The following is a 27,929-nucleotide window of genomic DNA, read 5'->3' on the forward strand; positions in this document are numbered from 1 at the left end:
TATTCATGTATGTATATATATATATATATGCATGAAACCAAAACAGTCCGATAGCCAATATTCACCGTTCATATAAAAAAGTAACAAAGGTGAAATAATCTTTTACTAGAATTTACCAGTTATAGATGTACAATTTTCGGAAATGTTGAGGAGAAATATTTTCGAATTGAGAAAATAATCAGGTTTCAAATAAAACCTTTTCGCAATTGATAAAGTAACCTCAATAATGCTACATGAATATATATTACTGAAACTTTTGGAAGGATAGTTTTATCATATATTGAATATGCGAAAATGTGACATTTCAAAGATAGCTCTTGTATATATATATATATGTATGTCACGTATATAAGTTTAAATCCCTTATCCTTAAACTTGGCAGACATTTTGTGATTGATATTTGCCTTCCACAATACCAATGAATATAAGATAACGATATATCCTTCACCCACTTCGGTTGCTAAGAAACGTCCGCCATTTTGTCGCAGAGAGGGATTAATCTATCAGTAATAGATGTAGACGAAAACAACCGTTTATATTACTGAAGGTAACTTCGCAGGTGACTTGTCTACAGGTAAGAATTACAAATATTATTAAAGTGAACAGTCGGGCAAGGATGGCTAAAGTCGGTAAAAATGGTGTGAATGTATCCAGTATAATTTCTTATGAAATGGAAAAATAAAATCTCTCGTCAAAATCTGTCTGCGTACGAAGAAATTAATTTAAAGTATGGGAATTGTAAAACGTCCTCCCGGCTCACTATGTCCGTGGTTACATTTCCACACAGCCTCGCTTTCAATGCTTTCAAATTTTCTTTACTTTAATGGTCAGAACTGGGAAACTAAGCAGAACTTGACCGTCGTATTAATATGTGAGAACTTTTGGACGGCCAATGAACGCATTTAGACTGGTTTTCTTTGCCCGACTATTCACTTTAATAGTTCCATTATTGTTGGTCACATGGTAAAAATAGTCAATCTTTTTATCTTTATGGTTATTATATATTATATTTACTATTTCATTAATGTTTTTTTTAAACATGACATCTGATAAAAATATCTGGTGTAGGGAAGTTTTGATGAAAGGAGTATACAAAATGTAGAAAAGGAGTTTAAAATTAGCGCAACCGCGACCATTTTTGTGATGAGCTTTCTATCGTTTGGTAATATATTGATGTAATTAGATGAATTGTGCAGTGATTTTTTATCAAAATTACAATGAAGTTATTCTTGAACTTATTTGAATAAGAAATATGAAAATGAACTCAATATAAATAATATGTGAAGAAAGAGAAAGATAAATAATGTGGTATGATATTGCGTTTTTAAGCCAAACTTTGATCCAGATGAATTTGCGCCATAATGCAATAGGTCTTCTGAATAAAAAGCGCTCTATTATATTGTTATTATGAAATCAAACTTATTTTCGTCAGAGATGCACACTTAAAGTTTAATGCAAATGGACACATTATCATTATTGTTTACGAATGACAAAAATGACTTAAATTGCCGTAGTTATATGTCGTCTTCTAAATCAATTAAAACATAAATAACTTAACATCAGGAAATAAAAGTTTACTTGAAATATGCACACACAAAAAATGTATATATTTGGCGTAGATTATCGGAAAGCGATCATGTTTACCGCATCTGGAGAGGATCTGATTTTTTTTTAAACTGGTTAATCTTACATAATGTATGTCTCATTTACATCATTACTTACGTTATATATCTCGGATAACAAATATAATCTAAATGAGGAACGCTGCCAATATATAACAAAACACTGCATATCAAGACAATGACATATATAAGGACTTGGACAACGAAATGAAATTTAACACACTGACAGTTATTGCACACATGAAATATATTCCTGTAAATTGATATACACGTATAGGTAAACGATGACATGAATAACTCATATCATATTTTGGCGTTTAATAAAACCTATAGGATCATTGAATAACGCTTTCGTTGATAATTGAAGAATTTGAATATTCAGTAAATACTCGCTGGAAATTCAATTTCTCATTAATATTTCCTATGGGGGACACAAAATACGTCAACGATGTTGACAAACACGTTCCTGGGTCAGCTATTTACAATCCAGACCCATCGGACTGATCCTAGTTACAATGTATGTGTACAAGGTCCTTTCTGTGCAAATAAAATACTAATCATTTAAATTTATTAATGCCGTCAGCGGCCTTTTTTCTCAATAACTTGGTGACTGATAGAATGGCTGACTCTATCGGACAGGTCATTCCTCTTTGTGGGTACGCCGATAAATTCAATATTGCTCATGTTTTATCAGTTGTCGAAGAATCGTATCAGGCTAGTTCTCAATCCCAGGATATTTGCCGTGTGGTAAACACAGTGGACAAATGTAGTGTAAAGATGATCCCCAATAGAGGTCATGTAAGGGGCGCATACTATTGGGTTATAAAACTTTACCGCTTGGTATCAAATCTTAATCATTTTCGCTCTCAGCCTATCAGAGAATTATATTTTTAAGTGGGTCGCAAGTTCGGGTATTGTCTAAACAAATATATTTTTAAACGAAGCAACCTGTAGCACGGTAATAAACATCCATTGTGAAACTTGGAATTCACAAAATTCGACGAATGTACGGTGCACAACAAGTATGATAAACTCTAGTATAATACCATAGTTACTTTTTTTTAAAAATTGACCAAATGATGTCAAGGAAGGAAAATATGATAAAGCTTCAGATAGTAATATGTCATTATCAGCCTTTAATGAATCATTTTTACATCACTTACTTATTACTCGAATTACGGATGCATGATATAATAGACGAAAGGTATCTATACATAAAAATAATTATCAAAATACGCAATATATGTCTTTGCTACGTATTATTGTTATCGTGAATAACACATTATATTAATATCAATTCCGGAAACGGACGAGCTGCACCTTCGATGATTGAAAAGAAATAGTACGTGTCTAATCCGGAAAGTAAGCCATGTAAGATGACGGAATCGAACTACAACTACACCAATGTCCTTCCGCTTGTAGGAGCCAATCAGGAAAGTGAATTTATATAACAGCGTCATCTACCGGTAGAGCCTCACACTATACTTGTCGTGTCCGTGGTAACATCATATAGCTACCGAACACCACCACTCGCGAGTTCCCGAATACATATGTAAACGTCATTCATGAAGTGTATCATTTGTTATGCTTGACTGACGCGGACACACTTGACATGAAATAGCATTGTTATGTGCATCTATACGAACAAGGCGTTGTCATGTGACCAGCTGAACAGTTTTCCGCGGTTATGTGCGACCTAGAATCCGGCGAAATGGGAGCTTTCATAAAGTGATAGATAATACCGCGGCCGTAAAACCGGGTATTTTCGTGGGGATAATGTTTTCGCGATTTCGACGCCACATTGCTATGATCGCAAAAATGTGATCTTCGAAATTTTGAAAAATGATTGAATGATAATTATCTACCTTTAAAATATGTACCACGAAAATTAGAAATCAATAAAATTAGATTTTCTCGTTTTTAGATCAAATCGCAATTTTTTGATCCAGCTACATGGTATTAGCTTAATTAGATCAAATTCATTGGTGTTATTTTATTATTAATATATTGGAATCGTGAATTGTCGACTAAATATCACCATATTGGTCACCACATCACACAGAAAGCAAAGATGTCGAAAGACTTGGACACATTCAAGTTAAATATGTCATACAACCTATTATAATGGTATGTTTGTTATTTTATTGATTCAGTATATGATGAGTTCATCAGTGTATAATGTATATATATCGCATACTTGGCTAAGACCGCAAACACATGCAAGTCCCATTATATACATGCGTCAATACAAACAAAAGCATGCATACATAATTAGATCTAATTATGAATAATTCGATAAGTATCTAAAAATAACTGGTTAATTAAGGGGTAAATATATACATGTATGACGTCACTATCTTATATAGGATGCGGACATCAGGTGGCCGATTATGCTTTGATGTCGGAGGATTGCTATACATAAAAACAGCAGTATCGAACCAGGTTTGGCTTATACAGTTTATCTTTATTTGATAGAGCCCTGTTAAATTACAAAAAAAAATAATTAAAGCAGTAGTGTACAATTTTAGTTTGAACGAAAATTCAGGTCGCGTTGTACCACGAACGAATTTAATCAAATTGATAACCGTATCTATGATAACGTACATAATTGACCCGTAACCGGACCTATGACCCTTTTCCATTATTTTACTGTTGGTCAATGAGCTGAGTATTGTGAAGATGTTTCCTGGGATATGGCTGTCTTAGAACATAATATATAATGAACGTCTGGGAATTTGAATGTTTGGTTTACTTACTGGCAACACTGTGTGGACAAGCGTACAAATGTAGTTTCCTAGTCAATTTTTTTTATATCTTACATCAGCTTATGCAGCAATGTATTTACAAAAGAGTGGCGTAAATAATTTACGGTATCGCATTGGGACACGGCATAACTCAATTATATCGTTTGTATTCATCACCTTTGAATATGCTCGTCATAAACGGAAAATGTAAGCAAAGGCAGCACATGTTTATACCGTAAACTTACCTATTTTCATACGCGAATTTGCGGAGAATTATTATTCGCGAAATTTGCTATCCGCGGAAAAGCTAATGCTACGTGGACAAAAGAACATTTCAACCTGAAATCGCAATATTAAATCGATACGAAAGTGGTATAATCCATGGCAACCCGACGTAAATTCGACGCGAATACACCTATCTTATGAAAGCTATCACAATAATCAAAGCAGTGGGACGGCCGAGGTTTATTGGAAAGAGTCAATTATCAGCCACCAGGTGTGGGGCCTACTTATACATAACCTGGTCATTATAAGTCTGGCTGCCTCTTTAACAAAGTTTAAGGTCTGGAGGTGAATCTGCGGCGCTGTCGATCTCTGACACTTAAATCATCTACAGGCATAGCTATTGGCTTTAGGCCCTGTAGGTTGTTCATAACGTTGGTGTTGATTTTTCTGATCTGAGTGCAACAGTGAGTGTAACAAAATGAAAGTACCATAGACAATTACAAATGTAATATGAAGTGTTAATTTCTGAATAGTTTGACAAACCATTAACTGAACTTCATTCCAAAATACCTTTCTACATGAACGGTAACAAAAGTAAAATTATTTATTTCATTTATAATATAGGTATATGTACATTCCCTGGATCGAGATATTAAGTGAAAAAAATATATAATGGTGGAAACTGTAACATTCATGCCTAACAATGTAGATAATATCGCGATTTACATTTAAAAAATATTTTACCTGTGGTTTAAAACCTTTCGCGGAGATGTCTTTTTGCAAATTTTAGATAGCCACAATATACGCCAAATGATCGCTCGCAAAAGCAGGTCGATTACAGTACGAGCAGAAAACTCACTGTGTGATATTTTTACTGGGAATAGGGCTACATAAGCGAACGCGACAGGGCGCTCGTCTAATGGACCTTTCTTCAATGCGTAGTCCTGTGTACATAGTATGATAGATGACCAGCCAGTCAGCTGTAGCGTTCTATTCAGACGTGACGTAGCTCTGTGGAAACGGGCTTAAGATCCAACGTTAGTATGTAAAACTGAAAAGATGATTGCCACAGATAAGCGACCGTTGAATTAACGGATGGATATGTGTTTGTGTTGGTCGTGTTTATCCTAATATTGTTACATGTTGAAACTTTACATAACAATGGATTAGGTTGAAAAGTACTGAGTATTTCACATTGAATGCATAAAACTTGATGTCAAGATTTTTCATACTGGGGTAAGTGTGTTTGTTTATATTTTGTTGTAAAAATTGTTCATTCGACACAGATTCATTTAACGTCTTAGTAACTTTGATGAATTTGTATGCTCGCCACCATCGATTTGTATTTGATTCATGCGATATTTTAAACAAAAGGTCTGAGGTAATTCATTTGTTAAACTGCGTGTAAATAGACTGCGTAATTAACTCGTATGCAATTTGACACGCTATACATAGTGTTTCAGTTCATTGTGATCCATTCGTATTTGGACATAACATACCACATGGATGTGCCTTATGTATGCTTGGGGTACCTATAACACAGATTATAACTTATTATTAGAATTCCAATAACGCATTAATATACATGTAACACATGCAATGTTTCATGGATTTATTATATAGGTACTGCATAGTTCATATGTTTTGCCACGTCCAAGCATGGCAAAGTCAGTTTCCCGTGTATTCATGCAAAATTAAAAAGACACACTAAAATAAAAACAGCATATTGTGTTGCCTGTCGAAGATGCCTTTTGTTTTCTCGTAGCAAAGATAATTCAACTAATATGTAGCAAACAATTTATTTAACAATACATTTCCGTCAGATGTGCAACCATGCGTTATGCTATTGTAATTTAACATTGTTTTCCCAGTTCTTACTTTACTTGATTTCCAAACTGCTGTGTCATGCAGTTACCTCTGTCATAAAACTCTATCATATTCTATTTCAATGTGTGGATGAATTCGAACTGGTATCAACTGCAAAATATTAACCTTCGTTGAACTAGCTATATGTTTTCTCCATGGGTAGTATCGCTACTGATATTATGACTGGCTTTGTCCTTGCCGATGACATAGATTAAAGTTACGGATGCATTTAATGAAGAAGAAAAACGTTAATTAAAAAAACCCACTTTCTCTTTCAATTGTCCGCTGATATTTTATGTCGGCGTGTTACTTTCCTTTTATTTTTAGTTGATAGTGATGTTATTGATAAAAACATTTTAATGAGCTAGTAATATCCCGACTTTAGTAATTATAATTTAAATGATATCCAGCATTTTATTGTTTTGGATATATTTTCTTATCCCGACAACGGATTCCAGAAGACCATACGTACTTGTTTGTTATGGTGTATTTCCTCAAAATGTTTATTTAAGGTGCAGATATGTTCCTCTCTCGATGTCATTAATAAATCATGTCTGTCTGAGCTATCACAATAGTCAAGGGACATCAAACATGTACGCAATGATGAAAAAGGAGCATTTTCTTTACTGTACATCTATAACAATTTTTCACTTTGTTAGCGAGCTCAATATGGTTTTATACCGCCTTCGTAGAATAAACAATAATCACTAATGGCATGACCGGAAGTCATTATCTTATATTCAAACATGATAGCATAACGCCATATTAACCGAAACAAAGGTAAAAAAGTATGTAATAGATGTATATTAAGGCCTATGCACCGTGTTCATCATTGTTCATTATTGCTTTCGTTCTTTTTATTTGAGATATGAAGAATGTAAAAAAAATAAAAAAGTAATTAATAATAATAGCATTATTTGGTATGCATACTTTAAGAAAAAGGGCCAATGCCTTAGGACTCCACCTTGTGTAACTCGTCGTTTGGACAATGTCACGTCCAGATAGCAATATCGACTCGAAATGGTCAATTTTATGCTTACGTTAGGTATCAAAGTTCAAAATTTGTCAAATTGATTTTTAGTACCATTCGCAGATGGTCATTTACTTATTGATTTCACTTTGAGTTTCACAATTACTTAACATAATCTGTCGATATTTTCCATCCGAGTTGTCAAAACGATCTGCTTCAGAAGAAAGACAGTGGACTGCATCATTCATATCAACATATGATGACGTCTAAGTCATGTCAGTTTTGCCCTCAATAAAGAAAGCGTTAGGTACAGAATTGATTAATTTAAACTTCTGATATGAATTTGGCATGTATATATCTCCTTCAGTGCTAGTCGATGTTTAATTCCCATTTCACCCACGATTCCATAATTGATAAATTATCTTTAAATGTCTTTTTTTGGGTAAAATGAAAAACGAAAGTATTAAAGTCAAAAGCAAAATGTTTTATTTATATCTTGCATCTATTGTCATCGTGTATTGTGTTGTTTGTCTGAAATATATGCACATCATCGTAGCTAACCACTGCATTAGCATTTTAAATTTAAAGATGATAAATCATACAATGATTGCAGGTTACAGATTTATCAGATGGGCGCAATGTAAAATAGACATAGATACGGTTAATCCATATTGTCTGGGTCTTACTTAGAGAAGTGGGTTGTCAAAAAAATAGGGCATAGTTGAATTGATATATCTATAAAAAAACAAATTCAAAAAGGACAGTGACTGTGATTGATAAGAATGTTCTATTTCATAATATCTACTATCTGGAGTTGACGTACATGTAGCTACACAGCCCAAAGACCCAATACCACATTAAAACAATTATAACATAGCATATTATTTAGAGAAGACTTGATTTTATTGCTGATGTGTTGGATGTTAATTCCAGCACACGGTCATGTCAGTTATAATGGATAAGAAAGCATCGCTTTAGTATAAAACTTGTTTTATTCGAAATGGCGAAATTAACACACCAATATATGTAAAATAGAGAAGATTACCTTACAGGACGCCGAAGCATTGCAAAGACGGATATTGGCAACGCAATTAAAATTCGACACTTAGAAATGCACATTTTGATTAAATGTTGAGTGATATATTTGCAAAAAACGATTACTCTTTGGCTTTCGTACATTTGAGAAACAGACCTTTATTTCCAATTCAAGCTTATTAGACACCAAGAAATATATTGCTATATACATTGATATCAAGCACAGAAGCCGACAGCATGAGATACGGTGTCACTAATCCTTACCCAAATCTCAGCATTCAACGCTTAAGTAACTTCATTCAAACTGACACATATTTGATGGACGTAATGCTTAGTGAGTGAGTGGGAATACTACATCCAACTACTGCAGCTATCATATGATTGACACAGTTCGGATGAGGGATGGTCGTCTAATTAAAGATGATGTTCAATAATGCTGTTGACACAGCATAAGTCGGTTTTGAATGAAAATCACCTGTCATTGATTTTGCTCGTGTGTAAATATCTCCAGAAGAAATCGATATCAAATATGTAAATTAGTTATTGATTTGCTTGAGACAATATGACTTTATTGCCAATCACGTCTCTAAAGGAATTACGAAAATATATTGAATTTTCATCCATATCAATAAATGTTACGTCGCATTTTTAAAGCAAGAGAACATACCGATAAGAATTGGCTATGCAATCAGCTTGTTCTATGTAAGCCCCCTTAAATACGGATTACATTAGTCCGTTTACTCGCTGTAAATATCTCTTGGTAGATTGGAAGTCTGAATCTGTCCTCAAGAGCGCGGGGAGGCTACATTGAACAGGCACCATCAAGTGTCGCAACGATACTAAATTGGGGAGAAAGACATGTCTAAAAGTGTGAGCAGGGAGAAGCTATCAAACTCCCAGAATTCTCTCTCTATCACCGACGTAGATGTTAGGTAAGTAACGATTATCTATTTTCAAAAACATTTTTGTCATCTCTGAATGACTAATTACTGTATGTGCCATTCATATGGTTTAATCTGTACACATTTAACATGTAAATCCACTCACATTGTTAGATGGTCCTGACAGTGGAAGAAAGAATATTATGAATTCCCTTCCTCTGAGACAAAAAAGGTGTATAAATCTTTTGGAAAAAATCAGTCTAGCCATTCGTCATTTGTTTTTGTCTCGGACGACCTGAGCATGATTTGCTGTGCCTTTTAAAGTCTTATACGTCTGACCTTTTCTGGGTTCTATTTGCTATACTATAGAGCTATGGAACATGGAATGAGGGTCCACAATTTGTCGCATAATAGGTCATTGCTGCGATGACGTAGCTCCCAACGACGGACGGAAAATTTCTGACAGATGGTCGTCGTCAGAGCTATGATTCCAGCCCATAGACTGTAGTGTTGCAAAGCATTCAGTGGTGAAAATGTTACATTTCACGTGTGTCATGTAAATTTGTAATTAAATTCAATAATATCAAATATTTTAATCAAAAGGTTTGTAAATTGAATATTGATCATAGTTGTGAGAACAATACAGTTACATATGGATGTTATCCGAAAAATAGTTTTATCAGCCTCAAAGTGTCCGATATGGATCACATCGTGGCTTGAAACACTATTGAAAATGGGATGGAATTCATACCCTGCCGGGAACGGAGTGGAGGCAGGGTATAATTATTCGTTCTAACTAGGTCACTGTGACTTATAATTTGATATTTGACCAAACAAAACGTCTATGTAGACTTGCTCTTAATTATTATGGTGCATTAGAACATCATATTTGTTTATAAGTACGTCCTGACGAGGGGACAACATGGGGATGTCAAATTAACTAACTATAATTTATTCATTCTAATTTTCATCAACAGCCAAATAACCCGTCTTATCTTTTTACCTCAATGGTAAACTGCTATAAATGTAACATGTTATCAAGATTACGAAAAGAAATACACTATTATCATTTAAGTTAAATCTTATATAAACATGTCTCTGTGGTATGAAAGGGATTTAAACAACGTTATAGGACATTTACATCGTAAGAAATATCTCTTTTTTATGTGCTTTGTTTTCTAGGGCACACTGTTATCAAGCTTATAAAAAGAATATGTTTACAAATGAACTAGAAAATAATATATAGATGTCGATTAAAACATTAAAGGCATCCTCAATCACAGATATCTTTTTTAAGAACTTCTTATCCGCTTGTGATTTGACCTCCGTTAAAAGCACCCGTTGGTGTGTTTCTTATCACTTTCGAAAATCGGTCGCACTGATGCCTTTTAAAATATCACCTGCTATCGTGCATTATGGGCAAGGACACTGGCTTTAATGACTTAGCTACGGTTTACAAAGAACCTGCTGGCACATGATAACTCGCTCGTGTTTACCAGGCGTTGCTAGTTGCTAGGGTAAAATGGAGCGAAACCCTTTGCATTATATGGAACCCTACAGTAAACATAATATAAAATTGTACATCCTATTCTGGGTATTGGAAAAGATATATTTTTTAGTTTGTGAAAGCTTGCTCAGAGATTGAAGCTTGTTTGTTGCTAAGAACATTGACCAACAATCATTAACGAGATTTATATGTTGTTGAAGGTCATTTATCAATGACATCAAACTCTTGCCTTAGACCAAATTTAGGTATTGTGACCAACAATCATTAACGAGATTTATATGTTGTTGAAGGTCATTTATAAATGACATCAAACTCTTGCCTTAGACCAAATTTAGGTATGGACAACATTTTTTTTCTAAAAAAAATATGATAGAAACAGAGGGACCGCGGTGACCAGGTGGTAAAGATGTCTCGGCACATTACCGCAAGCACTCAACCTCTGGATCGCGAGCTCGAATCCCATGTCGGGCAGTTGTCAGGTACTGACCGCTGGACGGTGATTTTTCTTCGGGTACTCCGGTTTTCCTCCACCAACAACACTGGCACGTCCTTTCATGACCTTGGTTGATAAACTAATAAACCCAAACTCAAAATAACTTGCAAAAGAGGTGGAGTATAAAATATGGTATCGAAGATGAACACATGTTCGAGTGAAAACCTAAGAAGTATCTAAGTGGTCATCATTATTTAATTTTCGTCGGCACTAGACCTTGCAAGTTTTCTTACAAGTCTTTCACTGTTGCGGGGGTTTCGAGATACCAAAACAACGTAGGGAAGTTATTATATACCGTCGATATGTCCCACCTTCTGGTGATTGTTACGTAACAACAGCTGTAGCCTGATCAAAATCGAGGTATTACCTTCATTCATTCATGCACATGTTTATATTAGTGGAAAACAAAAAGAAATCTATCAAATAATTTAATATTGCTTGTACTAAACAAATGGAATTAATAAAACAATACTTTCATCGTCATATGGAGCAACAAACTGTCGGATGTAATGTCGCCTTGACTAACTGATATCGCGACGTAGCGATTTCTTAATGATTTTGGAATATCCCGGAGTTACGCTAAATAAAAAAGGATTTGATCATATTTGTTGTTATATCTACATAACTGAAAGAAACTGCTCAAGTTAATCCTTACTGATACTTTTCTTTTTCTAACATCACAAAACAGGATAATAACATTATTTACAACCCTACTGTAAAAATGACTTTTGGCGAGTGCTTAATTTCGCTATTTAGATGCATGAAACGTCCACGGTGTTGTTCTTTTCGCAATAGATACACTTCGATAATTTCAACAACAAAGTGTATACATGTAGAAAATCTTGCGCGAGAAGAATATTTTTGCTATAAAAGAGCTTTGCGGAAATGGCAAAAATTCCCTACCTACCACCCCCTCCCCGCATTAATTTCTACGTATGCAGTATAAAAACTGCGGAAAGTTTACATATGAGAATTTAATTTGAGAATGCTACCTATTTTACAGCATGAAGGAACCGAAAACCAGTTTAATGTCACGTAGTATTGTGATAGCACTAGTGCTAAGTCTAGTTGTCATCCTTGCACTAGTTATTGCCCTTGCCGTTTTATCTGCAAAGAAGATAGACGAGAACCCACCAGCTCATCAACAACCACAGAGAGGTAAGTTCGGCGTTTTTTGAATTCTATGCTTTGTTGTATCGTTTTATCCTGGTTAATCAATAGCCAATGAAACACGGTTTTGTTGAAGTCCTTGGGTTTTTTTGTGTGAAAATGTCTTCAAACTCTCAACAAAACCAAGAAAATATACTATAAAATGATGATTAAAAATTATTTCTAATTAAGTAGTATTTCAAATAATCCTAATTAAAATTGGGAATGCCATGATTCATGAACGCCGACCTACTAAGCCGGCTTCTATCGTGTAACAGACCTTGAATGAACTATTTCATTATTCTCACTGTATAATAAATATAATCATCATTCTCTTTTTAGTTTATCGATGTCTTACAGCCGACTGTGCCAGAGCAGGTACGTCTCTACATAGCAAGACCAACAAAATGCTGGTTTCAAAAATGAAGATGAAAGTGACATTTTCATGCTTCAACGAATATTTTACTTTTTAAAGTCGTGTTTTTACTATGTGTAGCTTATATACGGTGAACATGTTTAATTTTGCGCAATCAAATTAACGCGCCCATAGATTCGGAAAAAATTAAATTCAAATATTTGCAAATATGATTGTTTAATCAACGGCTTACATGAAATGTAAATAGCACAATCGTATTTCAACGCAAAATTCCTTGAGCCAATAGTTTTAATAAAGACTTCTGAAATATTTACGTTAACATCAATTTGAAAGGACATTAATACTACCTGTATGTAAATAAACAAATTAAATTTCATTAACAAATGTGCATCTAATTTGACAGCTTTGTCGTCAAATGTAAGTCTTATATCTATCGATTTCAGCGGCTGAGTTGGCTAACTCCATTGACGAAACAGCTGACCCGTGTGAGAATTTCCACCAGTTCGCCTGCGGTCGCTGGGCTAAACGTCATGTACTCAAGCCTGACGAGTCATCTTTTGGTACCTTCTACCAAGTGCGAGAGGATGTCAAGATCACGCTGAAATGTAAGTGTGACACTAACCAATAACATCACTGATGTATATAAGTGATACTCCCCATTGCGAGTACGGTTTTCAGTGGTTCGATTAGGTATGTGAAAAAATGACAGTCATACTGACTCAGGGGCTGTTTAGTATGATTTGTCACTTACTACCGACATCTACTTACATACACTGGCAAAGTGACTAATATGCATATCGTCCAGTCACATTAAGATGAAATCTTTTAAACTAGAAATAGTACTTGTGATAAATTGAGTACTCCGGAAGAATAGCAAATTAAAATGAAACCCCATACTGGAGAGTAGGCTTGTAAGGAACAGATTAATTGATTGCCGTCATTTGTTACAAAGCATATTTTTTTTGTTTTTCTTTTTTTAAGCAAAAAAAAAAAAAAAAAAAAAAAAAACATTCAGAAAATTAATCCATTTATTCATGTTTCTCAGATCTTCTAGAGGCGGAAGTGACGACAGAAGATCCGGAAGCAATAAAGAAAGCCAAATACATGTATCAGTCCTGTGTCGATGAAGGTAATAAACATAATACTCGGTAGAATCACACTTGAACATATATAATTCGGTTTCTTCGTCAATTTATAAAGTTAAGAAAGACAGTGAGTATATTATATGTAGTCTTAACATTTAAAAGAAGATGACGATTTCGTTCTAATGACGTCATCGTAGAGATAATACATTATTATAAAGAGTATAAATTATTGTGATGACTTCGAGATACCAAAACGACGTGGATAAAGCATAATTTGACATCGATTTGTCCCACAATCCGGCGATGGTGAGATCATATTTGACGTGGTTGATGTGACGTCACAACCAACATGTCATTTTGATATCAGGAATCCCTCTAACTGAATATTGTTTTTAATCCAATGACGAATACTGACTATAAAACCTTTTAGCATACATGCTAATTAAATTATAAATTGAGAAAAATTAATCTTAAATAATAAACCAAAAATACAATAAGCTCATACCTACTTTATCTCATTTGATGATTACAGAGAAAATAGAAACTTTAGGTATTCAAGAAGGCCTAGCATTCATCAAAGAACTGGGCGGTTGGCCGGTACTAGGGAACAGACCCGGGGGTCAGGCGAGAGCCCTGGGGCTGGAGGATTTGTTAGTTAAGACGGGGAAGTACCTCAACAGTCCAATCCTAAGTATTTATGTGTACGATGACTCAAAAGATGTGGAGCACAACATCTTGAATGTGAGTAGAGCAAACCAGCATGGTAACTCCAACGATTCATTACTTATTATACAGACGGAAGATTATTGGTATTTTGGTTGCATGTCTTAATACCGCTTAGCCGGTTATTTATGTGGGTTGATATTTTTCGCGATTTCAGCTTAAAACGAAACCAAAATAAATTTAAGCGGTTTTGAATTTTTACGATTTGGCATTTAGGGTTTATTTAATGTACATTCAATATATTTCGGAAAACAAATTTTCGCGATCATAGCAATTAGAGTCCTCCGAAATCGCGAACATATCATCAGCTTAGGGTCATTTCAAGGCAGTTTTGTCCGTTTTTCCATGTGTTATGTGTTGGTTCAGTAAGCATGACCTTCGAAAAATCGTCGGATGCGTGGTGAATAAGCGTTTACGGAAATGAACAACAAAAACCATAAACTTCGATAGGAACAAACATATAAATATGTAACAGCCTAACAGATTAAAAAAACTTATCGCAATGGCAATTCAGGATAACTTAATATCATGAATTAACATGACAAAATCGTGATTTTACGAAAGACTGTCAAAAAACGCATTGTATTTATGTAGATTTTGTAAGTTATATCAATCTGAGAATAAGACGCAGATAAAGGTACTCTGACTGAATTATACATTGTACATTTTGAAAAATATCATGATTGTTTTCAATTTCCTCTTCATTTTACATTTAAAAGGTTGATCAGCCATCACTCGGCATGCCTGACAGGAAGTACTTTTTAAATGGCCGTAATGACAAAACACTGAAGGCATATGAGAAGTATGCAGTTGAGTTAGCCATGGCGTTTGGCGCTGATCCTACCGTCGCACAACAACAAATGACCGAGATGGTGGATTTCGAAATCGCAATGGCTAATGTAAATGAGTTATATAATAACAGAATCTAAATATTCATTAATGATTTTATTTTATAATAACACGGCTAGATTATGTGAATGTAACTCCCTTCATCTAAAGGCACTACTTTTATATTTCACGTCATAAAAATCAAGATATGTGAGGGTTACCATGCTAACTCGAGTTTAGTGTTTTTATCTCGAGGGTCTCATCGCAGTTTGTAATTAATGTCAGATATTTTTGTGTAGTTATAATGTATTAGTGTGTTAACATTGTCAGTTTGGTCAATATATTATGGACTCATGTCATACTTTAGCTAGCGTCTCAGATAATGCAAATTAATATAAAAGTTATATTATTCATTCGTTTTTGCTACGTATTTTGATTTAAAATCTACTGTTGTCAAAGTTACGATAAAATACATATGTTTACACGTGCAGCTGACGATGCCTTCCGACCAAAGGAGGAATGCAGATAAGCTCTACAACAAAATGACAATCGGAGATTTAAAACGACGGTACCCAGGGGTAATGTCCCAAATGTTACCGAATGAATTACTGCATTTATAGATCCTCATTTATGTGAATATAATTTATTAGCAATATCTAGAATTGAAACCTGCCATGAATTTTTATAATGAATACCAATGATAACGACAAGTCTTGGAAAATAGTGAAATGAATACTAAATTGCTGCACCAGTCAGTGAAACCAGACATTTTCATACAAAACTAAATGGAAATAAAAACCGCCGATATTATTGCTTGCTTTGAACAAACGCTGTTAAAATAATGCGATTTCAATACAGTTCCTGATGTTTCCATCAGTTGATTTCTTGATGTTGGTGTTTATTGTGTCGTGATGTTATACTGATTATGTTACTTTACATAAATATAATGGTTTTATTAATATTTATTTATTGTTCTGTTGTAAAATAAATGATATAATCTTTATTCCATATTGAATCATATTTGAATTTTTCGGTAAAGTCATGCGATGCATCATGGATTATAGATAACATATTTGATAATATTTAAAAATATGTCTTTGCAGTTTAACTGGATGGGTTTCTTTAATGGAGTACTGGGAGATGAACAGATAAAATTATCAGTGACGGAATCCGAAAACATCATCGTTGTTAATCCTGACTATATGGGCAAAATATTCACAATGATCAATGGGATGCCGAACAAGTAAGTGGATTACCTCCCTTCTTACGAAAATGTGTCATTTCATTGCAGAAATGCTCTCACTTTACTATATTACTGTCATTATCTTCTATCACTATACAGTAATAATATCCAGCTCTGGACTATGTCATAGTAAAAGCACATCAAGAGAAAAAGGCTGACCAATCGCTTGCCTTTAAAAAGAATTCATTGGAATATTAGAGAAAACGAAGTCATACATTGTATGACAAAACACGAAACTGCCTGTCTTATCTGTTGTCGCACACATCCTTTAGTTTTATCATGACATTTTCCAGGGATGGGTATAGCTACAGTGATAATAACCGTCTGATATATCGAGGATGCCCTGGTACACGTACAGATGAAACTCTGATTGATTTAATCATATAAAGAAACGTAATGCAAATACTTAGATAAGTGATTTCATAGTCCCGCCGACTACGATTAAACAAAGTTTGACGGTATTTTTGCCATACTGAGTTAACTCTAGAGCGTCCATTACTCGCGGAGATGGGGTGGGGGTATATTTCACTATATTCGTGCTACGTAAAATTCCGCCAACTTAGATACCAGCGAATGAAGTTGGCGAATTAGCAACAAAAGAATATCCTACTGGCTAATTACTGCTTGAAATTGATCATGTGCGAAAATTTCTCCCCTTGACCTATTATCAAAGAGAAAATCACGAAAAAGATCTTCGTATGAAATTAAACAATTATATGTATACAATTAACAACAATCTGCGTGTCTTGCAAATGAATTCTTTTGAGTGTTCTTCATTTCAATAAACTGTAGCTCCTCCATAGACCTCACTCCATTGTGATATCACAATTTATTGGTCTGTTTTATATTGTTCCTTTTAACAACTCTTACTTCTATGACTACGAGTGTAACGTTTTTTCTCTCCTTTCTTAAAATGATCGTGTTGATACAATGATCATTGTTGGTGACAGAGATCGAATTCTAGCAAACTATGTGGTCTGGAATGGTCTTAACAAACTGGCACGTTCACTTCCGGCTAGAATCCAAGCTCTCCGACAGGACTACTACGGGGTAAGATCAGCTATGTATATTTCATATTTATCACCATCAAAACATTTCCTAACCATTTCATTCACATTCAGTTATTCTATATATATATAACACCTTGCACTATACTACCAGCATACATGTTCCGGAAAATAATTAATCGAACCATGGAAGACTCAATATGAATCATATAACTTACATTGGTACGGTATACGTAGCACAACCAAAGAATCAAACTAATATGATATGTTGTCTCCCCTTAATTTACAGGTCTTACGGGGGTCAAAGTCGCCTGAACCTAGGTGGCACTACTGTACAGGTGTAGCCAATGACAGACTAGGACTCGCTGTAGGCAAGCTCTTTGTTCAGGAGGCCTTTGACCCAGAAGCCAAAAGAGATGTAAATATTAGATACTATAGACATTTGTGTATCAATAGATATTGATAAAAGTGTATTGCAAAGTATCTATCTGTAACTAATTGTTTGTATTCTTTTCTATGAAACTTTATTCCTTGGTTTTCTAACAGGGATCGCAGTATATTTTTTGGTGCATTTTGAGTAAAATTTTTTGTAAACCATTTGACTGATTTTGAATATGGAATTTTCTGTAAAGTTTTAATTAATATATTATATGTGTTACGTTTTGACAATATTATTGGCTGCATAAGTTAATAATAATCTGCAAGACAGATTTTTTTACTTCTGATATTATCGCGGTAATCAAGAAAATTATCTCCCTTCTAACAAAAACATGACATTTTATTTACTTAGACCCCAATGTCAAAATGAATTCCCCAATGTTTTTTTCGACGATATCTAACAAAACATTTAATTACCATGTACATTTCTACAACGTCAATTATCATTTATACACAGGCTCTACAGATGATCTCTAACCTCCGTAACTCTATGAAAGGACTGCTCTCAGAAAATGCCTGGATGGATGCTGCTACCAAAGTAGTAGCTATCGATAAGGTGTGGAAACATTTGTAACAAAGGGGGCTGATATATCAACCTAGTTATATCCCAAGATCGCCTTCACGATACGATAATCTGCTCTAGTTTGAACCATTTTCTTCTGACACAATATCAAGCTAGCATCCAGATGTCTTCCTGATGATGATAAAAATCACAGCGACCCAACTCTTCCAAACCATTACTTCATACTAGTTAGTCCTAGCTCGTTCAATTATTCAAAATAGTCCCGACTAAGATCCAAACTCGTATAGTGTAATATACATTGTGCGATGGTAATATATCAGATAGTCTGGTAGTATGAAGACATCTAAAAGAGACAAAATGCTGCCAAATAGCAAATATAATGTATTGTAAAGTTCAAATCGTTTTTGTGAACTCTTTGTACTGGGAAGAACTTATAATAATATATATATTTTTTGTTTTCTGCAGCTGAAGGCTATTGAGCCCCGTATTGGTTACCCAGACAACGTTATGGACGACCGTTTCCTAAATACACGATACGAAAATGTAAGTTACCAAAAACTTTTAATATAAAGTGATACTGAAAAGCGTGCCGATTTACTGTCACTCATATTTGCATCAAAGAGTCCAAAACAAAATGCGTTTTAATCAGTTCTAATGAAAGCTTGAGTCGTTTGGTGTCACTGAGCCATGCCCGCATATGTCTACTAGACTATGATCAGTGCATGCAATGCGAAGAATAATACACTTATTTGCTATCGATGGTAAATATACGTCCTATACTTATGTAGGTAGGAACCGGATAAGTGAAGCACTCTTTGTCTAGAACTACTTAAATCGTTTTCGCAGCAGTTATATACCTTCTTAGTCTTTTCTTATAAAAGAAGTAGAATAAAAAGTTGTTGAAATTACAGTGCATAAATGATAACAAGGAAGGCAAAAACGATATACATGGTTTTCAAACATTTCAGAATATACTGTTTAAATTTCAGTACACGGTGAGCCCCACTGCCTATTTTAACAACACTTTGAACTCCAGGATGAATTCTGCCTATTACGACCTAAGGAAGCTTCGAAAGAATGTTGACAGAGACATGTAAGCGAAAATGTGCTCTTGGCAAGTTGTTTAAACAACCCAGTGCCCAGTTTCACGAACATTTAATAACTTCCATTTGCAACAACAAAGCAAATTATTTTGCTGAAGGCAGATAAGCACAATAACAAAAATTAAAATTAATAAATCAAACTAAAAAAACAGAAATGATACAATGTAAAACAAACTCATAGTTTTGCCTATTATAAATATATCTGACCACATGACAGAAAGAGGTAGGTAGCTGTTTAAAACTGGAAACTTTGAGTTATTGAACAGAAGAATAATGAATTGTATATGGAGATCAGTTAATAGTTGCAAGGTAGGAGTCCCTAACGAAAATCAGGTGAAAATTCAATATATCATTACGCTATCGCTGATGAATCGATTTTCTTTGACAATTATTTATGGTATATGATATCATGAAGATCTACGCCAATATATTTCATATCAGGAAAATAAACCACAGTGTTTAGTAAAACAAAAGCATTTCCTCCAAATTTCTCATGAAGCAGTTGATGATATGTATAAGCAAATATATTCCAGTTGAATATTGTTTTTTTTATATTGGCATCATACTCTAATGTTTATTTACAACTTAACAGTTGGGAGACAGATCCTGCCACTGTTAATGCCTTCTATAACCCGCCAAGGAACCAGATAAGTAAGTGGTTTTTTCCATATAATCAACAATTACATGTATGTCATGTAAATACATCGAGCTTAGATCAATGCTGAATATAGTAATATTCTATTTACAAATATTCTTGGCGTCAATTTAACGATTATCCTAGATATAAACATTGATTTCCATAAAGAACCATAGAAAGTGTTCAATTATTTTATCAAGCAACGCCAACGGTAGAATGTCATTATCAAACCGTAACGAATGCACACCGGAGACTCGTATTATAAAATAGCAGAAACTGGGAGTAGACTGCTCCGGAAGAGTTAGCGTATACCGGTACATTGGTGACCTCTAAGTCCCAAGATCTAAGTAAGCAAACGATAATAGAGTTTTAGGTGTGAATCAATTCAAACCTCAAATGACCTTACCGATTTACAAAGTAAGCTACTATTTAAAAAGTACGAATTGCAGTAAGATTAGCCCAGGTGGTCTAGTGAGGCAATTTCTAAATAGAATAGAGATAATGGGAATAAATTGATATTGAATCATACAGACGGCATGGTTTTTACGACGATGTATCCAAAGGTAATTACATAAGGAACAAATGGATTCGTGTAACTGGCCAAATACAGTATATTTTTCAGTGGCGACATAATATTTCTCTTGATGAGATATATTTGCATTTTTAAATATATTATATCACGTGTGACTAACTCCGATATAAGTTTGTTTTTCTAACCCAAGTTGCTGCTTCTAAAGCACCATATTATTGCATATTTTTCTCATTATGAGTATGTTTTAAATCATTGTAATATGTACGCTTGGTATAATGATATGCTTTACAACACATGCACACAGTAAAACATAACTATAATGGACATCAAAATGACATAGCAAAATTGATCCTTATAGACAGATGACGTTTATTATTATTAATTTCGTTTCTTCATTCTTGTAGCATTCCCTGCCGGCATTCTACAGCCGCCATTTTATCACAAGGATTACCCCCAGTAAGTGAATAATTTCGATACTTAGACACACAATTGTGTTTACATCAATGGGTTTGATCTTACATTTCTACATATACGCCACCTGTTAGCGTTGTTCAGCTCGTGCACATGTGGATATATTCACGGCTGAATAATAATAGTTAGCGATATGCATGTATAGATATTTCGTAATGTTTATAAGTTTTGCAATAAATACATTTTTTGCAATATGTGTTATATAGACGCCAAATAATTATTATTCATGGGAAAATATACATGTGCTGAAGCGTCATTCACGTAACAAGTGTAAATTTTCTTGAGGCGCACAAAAAATTAGAAAATGATATGATAACCAAAAACTTCTACTACTCTTCCATATTTATTGTCTCGGTCATATTCGAGGGAATATTATTTTTGTGACGTCAACAGACAACGGAATTATCATGTAACTGAGGAAATTTATAAAATTAAATGAAACGACCCATATCTTAGTGTTAATTAATAAAATTCGTAACGTTGACGTTTTCAAAGATGAAATCACGAATTTTGTATATGCAAAAATAAAAACATTATACTATTATTATCAATTGCAGGTAGTATAATTCATTCATAAAGAAAATGTCTATTATTTGTTACAAATGATCAAAATTCCGTATGCACTATTGCGAAAAACATGTGCAAAACAATGTATGTTTCAGGAAATTATCAACAAGTTCAGAACATATTTTTGCCACCTCATATCTAAGTCAATACGTGTCTAAACATGTACCACAAGCATTATTCCGGTTTGCATTGACGAATCAAAACTAATATCTAAGATTAGCCATGACGCATACTCATTTTTGATCAACTTAGTAATGTCTGATGACCTAAGAAGCGATATATATGAGTGCAAAATACCACTGGTGTAACGCATGGTAATACCTTAATGGACCGTTAATTTACCATGTAACATATGATTTATGTAGGTACCTGAACTACGGAGGAATTGGCTATGTCATTGGTCACGAGATCACACACGGATTTGATGACAATGGTAGGTGTTCTATACATAGATATCGTTAAAGTGTGTTGCTTGTTGATTTGAAATATATTTTAATCAAATAAACTTATGGTCATTTAGTACATTAAAATGTATTTTATAAGCCACAATAGTTCCTATTTTCATAAGCCTGTTGACTTGTATTAAGTTGATTAGAGTGTGATATCTAAATGGCCATATTAGAACTTTTTTATTCTTATCTACGATAGCGAAAAAGTGCCAGTATTAAAAATTAGTTTGTTATTATTATTATTATTATTTATTTATTTGAAAATCGTAATAAATAACTTCATATTATATAAAATTTTAATTGTTGAATCAAAAAATCCTTTTCTACAAAACATCACGACAGGAATTGATAATAATTTAACACAAAGAAAATTAATTTTTTTCACTGGAAGTTGGCAGGGCTGTGTTGCTTCCCTTTCTTTGTTCTGAAGTCATTGACGCCGATATCGGCGGCTTTAGCATGTGTAAGTGTTCCGAGTTAGTATTCACCATCTTCGAAAAATCTGTTTGCGTTGATTTCATTATAGGAACAAGCAAATATAAGCAAAAAACACTAAGACTGAAAATGTTTATGGATTTTGGGATTCATTGCATGTTTTAAAGAGATGATGTCAATTTAAAACATATGATAGAACAATATATTCAATTTTAATCAATTAATTACTCTTTACATAGGACGTAGATACGACAAACGAGGGAAACTGAATGCATGGTGGACCAACGCCTCCATCGCTGCCTTTAAAACAAAAGCTGAATGCATGGTGAATCAATACGCCGGATATACAGTAGAGGCCGCAAAGACAAATGTAATGAAATAATTTTACAGTTGTGTTAATATTTAATTCAAGTCTGAATTCGTGAAATTCGTTTGTTTCATAAAGATTGATAGTTTATCGACTAATTTATTTGTTTTTAGAACTCATATTTTGTCAGTTTCCTGACATAGCATCTATTACTTATTTAGTTAAATGACGAAAATGCTGTGACTAATTATGACACATTGTGGAAATTAATAACTCGTTACGATCATCACTTGGCGCCGTCGCCGCTTTTTATATTAATTAAAAACAACATCAGGAATGCTCCATTAGATACAGGTGTATTGTTAAACCTGTTTAAGTCGTTTTTTAAATAAATAAAATAAACCAAATAAAAAGTTTGTCTAAGAGATAATTTAGACATTTTGTACATCACATGTATGCTATGATTCATCATTAACGTTAAAGCTCTAGTATATGAACTGAATTCATTGACAGTTGAATGGGAACCTAACGCTCGGTGAGAATATCGCTGACAATGGCGGACTGAAAGAGAGTTTTCGCGCATACCGGAAGTGGGTGGAGGAGAATGGCGAAGAACCCAAACTTCCGGGCTTAGAATACACCCCAAATCAGCTGTTCTTCCTAAACTCGGCACATGTAAGTTATTACTGTGGGCCTACATTTTGATCACTTTAAATTGTTTTTAATTATGTTCTTGTCATGACACTTTTGCATTAAAACAGGGCATAAAAGGAATATAAACATATTGAAATCGTATCCAAAATACTGAACCTATTTAAAAGAGGGGAATGTAAACAACAAATAAGAAATATCACGAACAAACAAAACAGCGAAGAAGTACATGTAGGTGCATTGCCCTTCATTTGTACCTATAGGAGGCCTCGATTTCAAGTCAAAATAAAATACGTCCTTAATTTACACTTTATCTTTTTATGGTGTATAAGGTATGGTGTGGTATCATGAGACCGGAAGAGGCGCTCCGTAGAATCCGTGCGGATGTTCACAGTGATGGAAAATCAAGGTTTGTACCGGCATATCATCGTAATGCTAAGTTTTACGTGTCTTATATTTGAAGCATAAGTGTATCTTTCGTTATTTTTCCCATATTGAATTGATATTTACATGTCAAGAGAATATTTGCTAAAAACCCTACACGGATTATTAAATGAAATCTCGAAGAATGAAATGTGAACAGAAGTCTTAATATTTCGCGAAACATTTTCTACATGGTATACAAGTTATTCTCCCAATACAGAAATAAATTCACCTGAATAATATTTTCATTTCCGTTAAAGTCATGAATTGTAAAAACAATAAAAAAAAACGTTTTTGGTATGATAATCTATTTTATGATGTGCAGTCGAATTTAGTTATCTCAAATATTGTAATGGAATACAAGACCCCTGTCGGGTTCCGGTGGAAACGCACGTACCCATGGAACAGCCATCATTGCAGGTGGATGAAAGCAATTATGACGTCACGCTTGTTAATGATGACGTAAATTATATATAATTTTGAGTCATAATTTTGAGATATATAGAACGTCAAAATTGTCAACGTCACATTTTCATACACTTTAAAGACGAATATAACTTATATATAGCTACTTTTTTTATAAACAAGATAAGTGTAAATATCGGATATATGTGAAATCGGCCCCATCAGCCCCCTGGCACTCAGAGACACATGAAATCGGCCTCTTCGGCCCCCTAACACTCTGAGACACATGTGATCGGTTCCCATCGGCCCCCTGACACTCAAAAGGTTAAGGCCATAAATTGTAAAAACAACAAAACAAAAAAACGATTTTTCGGTATGATAATCTACATGTATTTTATTACGTGCAGTCGAGTTTGGTTATCTCAAATTGTACCGCTCCTTGACAATGCCTCCAATGATAAATCGTTGTAAACGAAAAAAAGGAATCCATATACTTTGTTGTGAATCCGTCGACTTCATTTCGAATATTGTTTTTTTCTAAAGAAATATTTTCTTTTATTTTTTGAATGGAAACTTTACATGTACTTAACGACAACGATAACTTATTTTATAGTTAGATGGAAAAATTCATATGATTCACATTGTTAGACTTTACCGACGAAATATATTTCTTTTTTCAGAGTGAATGGACCGACATCGAACAACGACGCCTTCGCGGAGGCGTTTAACTGTCCGAAGGGCAGCAAGCAGAATCCGGAGACTAAGTGCGTGATCTGGTAGACTCTGATCGATGTGATGTTGTCATAGCAGATTCATTACGTCATGTTTGTCCTTGGCAACCATGCTATTGGCATGGCAACAAATACGCCATGTGCATCATCTTGATACGTTATACACATTTTGTATCTGCTACTTAATTTTCCATGACAGCTATTGCATTTTATTATGGACATTATATGAAAATCATTCCAGAACAAAAGAAACGTGATACCCGCACTGTTACTCATACTTGGACGAAGAGATCAAACGCTTCTGTGATGTCACATGGATTAATGATTTTGTAAAAGAAATATATATTTTGCTATACTATAAAGAACACATTTTATATTACGTTAACACATATCTTAATTACCAAAAATAGTTAAACTTATTATAATATGAAGAAAGCTTTTTAACTTTATCAACATAACCCCAAGCGGAATTTCATACCCTCATCATATCATATTGTAGCGGACATTATGTAATGGACATTTTTGATATATTTAGAAAAACCAAAGAATAGTTCCTGTTATTTTAGGTGGTGATTTATTTGTGCTATCTATGCGTATGTCTGTTGTGTTGGAGTGTATTTGATTTATATTGATCGGTATCAAGGCTGATTTTATCAATTTTTTATGTATAATAAACCATCTAATTTTTTACGGAGACTTTGTTCTGCGATTTTGATTCATGTTATTACTATACTCTATTTTTATTCGGAACAATTTCACACTGAATAAAGTTTCGCTGTTTCTAAACGTTCAAAAATGAGAAATTTAATCAATTGTACGTGAATATAATTTGGTTTATGTAAAGTCAGGTAATGGATGTGAGAATTTAAGTTGTCCGTCCTCAAAGAATTTATTATGATAACAATAAAATCAATTTTAATCACGGCCAGACGTTGGCTTCTTTCATTCTGATAAGTGACCTGGTTGAAGGGCACAGCGCTTATAATAAGGTTTTCGCCTTCAAGCGTCAACCAGAGTATTAACATGGAGTTAATTATGTACATCGTACATATCGATTTAGCGAGCTAGTGTATATGTCTGATGTTATTGATACATAATATAATAAGTTTCGTAATGTGTATGAATATAGAAAACGAGAATTTAGGGTATATAACTTTACAGCAATGAAGCTTTTCCGAAATGAGCGAGCTTAGGTTTATTTCATTTTCCGTCTTATTGTCGTGTAACTAGGGGACCCTATCACTATGTAAAATATATATAATTAAAACCTGTTACAGTCACAATGAGTAAATGAAAGCAAGAGTACGTGAAGAAAAACCGTCAACATACGGCCTATACGGTTACATTTGTTGTGGGTTTCGAAAAAGAGGTGGAAGATTCGTGATAATAACCCTTTATGCAGGGATCCATAAGTTTGAACCAATATGGCTTATCAAGTGGTTCTAAATAGGATCAATCACAAAAGATCACGTGTTGTGTTAACATCTATCGAGATTCAGTTAAGATATGTGGTAGTATGGATACGGCTTAAGTCCAGTGGACTCGTGCAGGAATTTGGCCAATATGTGCAGTTTTTGATAAAAGTTTATCAGTGATGAAAATGAAAACATCAAAAGCCCTTAACATAATAGTCTATGACGTCATGGATTTCTAGTATGGCCACCACACATATATTACTTATTACATGTTAACAGTATCACGTCAGAGTTAACGAAATTATTTCATGATATATAGTTAATTAAATTTGACATCAAAAATACAGCCAAAAGACCAAAAGTCCAAAACGACATATTGGTCATTTTCCAATATGGTCGTCACCCACGTAACTAGTCATAAATCAAGCCAGAGTTACCAAAATTTAATAATCAGAAGGAAATAATTAATTTGATTCATCATTTTTTTATTCTTAATTCCGTTCTTGCATGACCCTGGCTATTAACAGGACGTTACATATTTAAACAAACTAATTATTCTCAATTTTGAATGAATTGTATTTACTAAGATACAATTTCTATATTTTTATTACTATTGGTACTTATTACGATGTTTTCATTAAAGATCTAGCAAACATCGTTCTGAAATCATAAAATAATATTATGTACTTGATACATATAACCATGAGAATGTAGACGGGGTTGCCAAATTTTATCAGTAGAATGCTGCATTTCTATGTTTGTTTAGACTAGTGCCTTTCTTCAACTTTCAAAACGTATGTCAATCGTATCAATGTCCAATTCCAAATCAAACTCCCAAATGAATGCTCCATTACTATTCTAAGAGTATAACATTTATTACTTTCTGTTTCTTCATACGAAATATGGCGTCATTGGAATATTCTACCATAATCTACCAATCTACAAAAGTTATATTTTCTGTCCCCCCCCCCCCCTCCCCCTTAACGCTCAGAATCAAGTGAATATGACGACTGCTTTCTCGCAATAGAATCTGTCCCTTTGCTTCAGTGGGATCATATTAAAGAAATCTAAGACAAGAAACGTTACGC

At 34.0% G+C, this 27,929-nt stretch overlaps 1 protein-coding gene across 2 annotated transcripts; it reads left to right on the forward strand.

The window, feature by feature from the left end:
- Positions 1-418: 418 nt before the first annotated feature.
- On the forward strand, positions 419-26,114 carry LOC138318389 (neprilysin-1-like). Of its 2 annotated transcripts, none has more exons than XM_069260703.1 (22): positions 419-574; positions 9,227-9,394; positions 12,347-12,501; positions 12,835-12,870; positions 13,312-13,473; positions 13,914-13,997; positions 14,486-14,694; positions 15,396-15,575; positions 15,996-16,082; positions 16,608-16,747; positions 17,698-17,797; positions 18,044-18,172; positions 18,650-18,748; positions 19,181-19,258; positions 19,705-19,808; positions 20,411-20,469; positions 21,392-21,443; positions 22,391-22,458; positions 23,149-23,279; positions 23,730-23,891; positions 24,200-24,276; positions 25,376-26,114. In XM_069260703.1, the coding sequence occupies exons 2-22, from the start codon at positions 9,321-9,323 to the stop codon at positions 25,473-25,475; spliced, it is 2,286 nt and encodes a 761-aa protein (XP_069116804.1). In that variant the 5' UTR covers positions 419-574; positions 9,227-9,320; the 3' UTR covers positions 25,476-26,114. The 2 variants fall into 2 exon arrangements, with proteins under 2 accessions (XP_069116804.1, XP_069116813.1); XM_069260712.1 differs by lacking the exon at positions 419-574 and adding an exon at positions 5,574-5,827.
- Positions 26,115-27,929: the final 1,815 nt, after the last annotated feature.

This window comes from Argopecten irradians, chromosome 1, assembly GCF_041381155.1.
Source record: "Argopecten irradians isolate NY chromosome 1, Ai_NY, whole genome shotgun sequence".
Lineage (NCBI taxonomy): Eukaryota > Metazoa > Mollusca > Bivalvia > Pectinida > Pectinidae > Argopecten > Argopecten irradians.